We start from the raw sequence: 5,784 nt of genomic DNA, 5'->3' as shown, positions 1-5,784 counted from the left end.
TTCCAGATATATATTCATATGATTAATTCATTTGCATCGATTGTCTGTTTAGTTATATAATAAACAAAATCAAATATATATTGATGATTACTTAAACATTGATAAATTAGATAATGGTTGGATGTAGTCAATAGGGGAAGCTTCTAATCGTTGCGATATAAACTTGTGTCTACATTGCAACTTGGTCGATAGGATTTGATCTACACTATGAAGGATCTGACAAACATGACATACATGATCATCACCCAGTGATCAATCAATTCTAAAGACTAGTAAATCTACTCCATTTGATTAGTGAATTTCACATGTTACATAAGTAGGTCAATTAAATACTTTCTTATTTCAATAGTTAAGATTATGAGTCAATTGAAGCTAGACCTGCATAGAAAACCTGGAAGCATTGGACAGACGTATCGTTTCAGGATTGCGAATGGGTACTATTAAGAAGTACTATACTATGATGAAGAAGTAGTCATCCAAAGTAACTCAAGTTTACAATGGTGTCATAACAATAATCAATTCATGATATTAAAGAATAATTCACATTTATATATATTTTTGTTCGTGAGGAATAATAACATACTTATCTATATCTTTATAATGTTGAATGATTTCAGTAATGTTTATTGATATGTAGACAGATTGGTTATATTATAGCAACTTTCCTGCAATCCATTTCGATTATGGTTCATTTTGATTAAGTCTTTTTATTAACTTACTCAAAAATGTTATTTGAATAGTAACCATTTGCATATTACTTTGTAACGTTATGATCAAGGAGATCATATTGTAGTGACTGACTTTAGCTAAAATTCCACAGATTGAAATCATGAGTCAATTGAAGCTAGACCACCATGAAAAACTTGGAAGCACTGGACAGCCGTTTCGTCCTAGTATGGGACTCCTCAGTAGTGCTCATCCACGATCCCGCACCTCGTGAGATTTGAGCCCAGGACCTATCAGTCTCGCGCCAGGCACTTAACCAACTAGACCAGTGAGTCGGCATACAACGGTGTTAATGTCTAACTTCAACCAATCCACAAAGTTGTGCTAGAATGTTGATTACTTTAATATCACTCGATGATTCACCTTCATACCCTATGTATATATGTACTCAAATCCTATGTATTAGTCCTTGCTTTGTTTTACATGTGCCCTTATGCAATTTGATTATAAATTTGCTTATGTAATTGCTTGTATATGCATATTCTTCTGTCCGTTTCAAATACGTTCGATCAATTTGTAACTTTGTGATTTTCGTTATCCACTTGTAAATTGTAGTTGCTACTTCTCTGTTTGCCTAGTGATTTTAAACACCATTGAAATTTATATAATAATGATGATTGAAGATAATTGGTCAATAGAGCAAAGTCATTACAACTTCATATTAGGTAAATATTTCAATAACCTTTATATGAATCCATTTCCATATTTACAGTCGTATGACATAATTTCTATTTATAAATAAAACGTTGTTTTCTCCTCTTCTTTTTTGTTTCATATCAGTGTTAAAATGTTATTTACATCTGATCAACTTTCAAAATTGAAACTTCATCATCATCATCATCATCATCATCATCATCATCATCATCATCGTCGTCGTCATCATCGTCGTCAATCTGTTTTTTTCTTCTTTTTTCTTGCAACATATACATATGAATGATTGACGTTTCTTTTGTGTATATTCTAAACACTCAACTAACAGTCATTTAACAGATAGAGATAGACTACAATGTTTTAACGAAAAGTGTGTGTGTGTGGAAGCGGGGGGGGGAAGGGGAAAAGAAATCTGTCACTAGTAAACTACGGGAGAGAGATATATGTCAGAAAAAAAAGAAAAAGAGAAAAAGTATTACATAACATGCTATACTGGTATGATAAATGATTTACAATGTGATTTGTAGCATTTTCTCTAGTTAAATGTAATTCGACAGCACAGTATGAAGTAACACAATTATTGATGTATTATGATAAAGTGAAAGGAATTCTAATTGTTCATTGAAAAATGTAATGGATTATTAAACTGATTTATACATTTGAGATTTTTTGTTCATTCAATATTTAAAACATTTCAATCAGTGATGTTGTCGTTGTTGGTTTTCCTTCAATGGATTATATAATTCTAAGACAATTCAATCGATTGTCAATCTTATTTATTTGAACAGAAAGGGGGGGCACCAAATAGATATGTGCTACATAAGTCACTTGATTTTTGTGTGGGCTGTGATACGGCCCGGATGCCCAGACCGAAACAGATGGAGGCCACATCTGGAGCCTTTGACTTCAGGAAATGTGGTTACACGGTAGCTAGTGACCAACAAATGGTTCATACGCTATTTATTCCCTCAGGATACTAGAGCCAGCCAATGTGTACCGCTTGTTTGGAATCAGGGTTTTCTAACTGCTCTAGATGGAACCTCCATATCCATTAGTCCGATTAAAGCGCCGTCCTCCTCGCCACGAGAAGGTAGTGAGTAGGACTTCTCTGGCAATAGCTATACACGTGTAATTATGTAAGAACATTTCGAGAGCGAGAACAGACTCTCCCCACCCTCGACTTACAACATGGCATGAATGATATTCTTTACAGTAAATATAATGCTTTTTTAACGAGACGAATTATATACAGCAGTAAATTCACCAGTAAACTTCTATTATACAAACAACTCATTATTAGCATGATTCAATAGTTTCAAATCACTTGAATAATAATTCTGAAAGTTAGATGAAAGTAAACTAGTTTCCTCCTATGTGTTTTTCGAACACTTTTCCATAGCTTTTCACTAGAGGTTCTATGGAGACTAATTAGAAAAAGAAGTAAACTATTGTCATAGATTAGTATAATCTACATATATGTATTTCATACTCAACACTGCAAGATTAAGCATTGTATACTAATGATATCAACAGGAACTCAATACAAACACTGAGATTCATGGTGAATGTATTAACATTAGGTTACTGTCTCATATTCATCGAGTTATCCTTCCATACTCAATCAATATTCAATAAAACTTGATATCATTAATTATCAATGATGGTTTAAGTCATCATTTGAAACTTCTTATTAGAATCATCTGAATTCGTTTCAGAACTAGTTACAATTGATTACTCAGTAGCTAAGTAAATAAGTAGATAACGCAATGGCGTTTGAAGTGAACGGTATTGGGTCCGAGTCCCAGAGTGAACAACTCTGAGATCCAGGTACATGCAGCTGACGAGTCTCAAATAGGAAAAAAACGCGCGTCCTCGGTTCCACTGCTAGCCACTATCCATCTTTGCTTATAGTTACAATTGAGTTCATGTTTAATGTCAGAGTACATATAGAACAAGAAAAAAATTGTTTAGTTCACCAAGTATTTCTTATCGTTGTAAATAACATTATCAATGCCAATTCCTAATAGAAAGATGAATATGTATTACTTTCCAGATCATTGAATTACAGTCCTTTTGTGATGATTCCTTATAAACAGTTAGATGTAGCTGATTTCTTATAGACATTCATCTTTAGTGATGTACTGGTCTCTATTTTGTTTTGTTTTTTTGACAGTCATTAATATCTAGCTTTGTATTAGGATGCGATGATGATAAACTACACTAATAATTTAACGGAAAATAACTATAAAAATTCTAATACTATGCATTTCCATGGTTGGTGCTCTAAATTAATGCTAATGTTATTGTAGTAAACGAAATATAAGTTTGGACAATTGAATGTATGAACACAACATTACAGATCTACTCACTTACTTACTTACTTACGCCTGTCACTCATTGTGGAGGAGCATAAGCCGACCACCAGCATTCTCCATCCATCCCTGTCCTGGACAACCCTTTAAAACTCTTTCCAGCTGTAATTATTTCTTTTCATATCTGATTCTATTTCACGACATAATGTGTTCTTTGGATTTCCACTTTTCCGCTTCCCTTCAGCATTCCGAGTTAGCGCTTGCCTCGTGATCCAGTTTGATGATTTGCGTAATGTATGTCCTATCCATTTCCATCCTCTTTTCTGAATTTCCTCTTCACCTGGAAGCTGATTTGTACTTTCCCACAGAAGGCTGTTACTGATTATATCCGGCCAATGGATGTTGAGTATTTTGCGTAGACAGCTATTTATAAATACTTTCACCTTCTTGATGATGGTTGTAGTAGTTCTCCAGGTTTCAGCTCCGTATAGTAGAAGTAACTGTCTTGACGTTCAGATTGAAGATTTTGACTTTGATATTGGTTGACAGATAGTTGTTTTGAATTCCATATGTTATTCAATTGTAGGAATTCTGTCCTTGCTCAGTCAATCCTCGCCTTTACATCTGCATCTGAACCTTCTTGTTCATTGATGATGCTTCCCAGTTATGTGAAGCATTCTACATCTTCCAGAGTTTGGTCATCAAGTGTGATGGGGTTGGTGTTCTCCGTGTTGTATTTGAGGACGTTGGTTTTCCCGTTGTTTATGTTGAGGCCTACTGATGCAGAGACTGTTGCTACACTCGCTGTCTTTATCTACATTTATTCGTGTGTATGTGGTAGGAGGGCTAGGTAATCTGTGAAGTCCAAATCGTCTAATTTGTTCTGAGTTGTCCATTGTATTCCGTGTTTTCCCTTAGATGTCGAGATCTTCATAATCCAGTCGACCACCAGAAGAAAGAGGAAGGGGGAGTAGACAACCTTGTTTGACTCTGTTCCTTACTTGCAATCCATCTGTCAGCTGTCCTCCATGCACGACCTTGCACTGTAGTCCGTCGTATGAGTTCCGGATAATGTTGACACTCTTCTCAGGAACTCCGTAGTGTCAAAGAATTCTCCATAACGTTCTCCTATCTACACTGTCAAATGTCTTTTCATAATCAATGTAGTTGATGTATAGTGACGGTGGGTGCATAACTTTGAATAATATTCATTGTGATACCCTCCTTCTTTGTTTTGAATGATGCTTTGATGATTCTGGATCCGTGAGATTCCCATCCTACAAGTACATTTTGTGCTTGTTTGGACAGCATTAGAGCAACTCCCTGAGTGTGTGGAATATTTTCGTCTTCGCAACTGGAGTATAGCAGCATCACTCTCGTATCTAGCCTTTGTTTTCCCGCTTGGGTCCAATAAGTTTCTCTGATTCCTAGTACTGCCAAGTTGTATCTCTTCAGTTCCGTTGCTAATTGACTGGTCTTTCCGGTCTCCCACATTGTCCGGTCGTTCCATGTACCTATAAAAATTGTTGCTCTGGTTGTTAGAAGGGGCATCGGCCTTGTGGCTTCTGAAGGAACTCGGCTTTCACCATGAAGCGTCATAGTTCTTCGAAATGAAGACGTTCCAACTCCCAGGGCAGAGTTTAAATGGTTTGAATTATTTTTCTGGCTGGCCTTTTTTAGAAAGTTAGTTTTCTATGGGACGGGGTCGCTAACTTCATGCCTGGCCCTCTACCTTTATCCGGGCTTGGGACCGGCAGTAACTTTAGAAGAGCTACAGGTGGAGTTCATAAAAATTATAGCACACAATAATTCAGATAAATTAATTTTTAATGGTGACATAAATAATATTGACTGAAAGAAATGTAGCTAAAAGTAAATAAAATAATATATTGGTTGAAGTTAGACATTAACGCAGTCGGACGCCCACCGGCTCAGTGGTCTAGAGGTTAAGCATTCGCGCGTGAGAAAGATGGGTACTGAGGTCGAATCCCACATGACGGGGTCGTGGAAGCGCACCGCTGAGGAGTCCCATATTGGAACGAAACGGTCGTATGGTGCTTCCAAGTTTTCTATGGTTGTTTAGGTTCAATTAACT

At 36.2% G+C, this 5,784-nt stretch overlaps 1 protein-coding gene across 1 annotated transcript; it reads right to left on the bottom strand.

Annotated features, from left to right (window-relative positions):
* Nucleotides 1-3,835: 3,835 nt before the first annotated feature.
* MS3_00005998 (uncharacterized protein) lies at nt 3,836-5,199 on the bottom strand (the record flags this gene model as incomplete). The annotated part of the gene is made up of 2 exons (XM_012940319.2): nt 3,836-4,193; nt 4,826-5,199. The coding sequence occupies 2 exons, from the start codon at nt 5,197-5,199 to the stop codon at nt 3,836-3,838; spliced, it is 732 nt and encodes a 243-aa protein (XP_012795773.2).
* Between the last annotated feature and the right edge of the window lie 585 nt (nt 5,200-5,784).

The sequence above is a fragment of the Schistosoma haematobium genome, chromosome 2 (assembly GCF_000699445.3).
Source record: "Schistosoma haematobium chromosome 2, whole genome shotgun sequence".
Lineage (NCBI taxonomy): Eukaryota > Metazoa > Platyhelminthes > Trematoda > Strigeidida > Schistosomatidae > Schistosoma > Schistosoma haematobium.
Note: the sequence above shows the minus strand (reverse complement) of the source record. Positions and strands in the feature narration are given on the sequence as shown.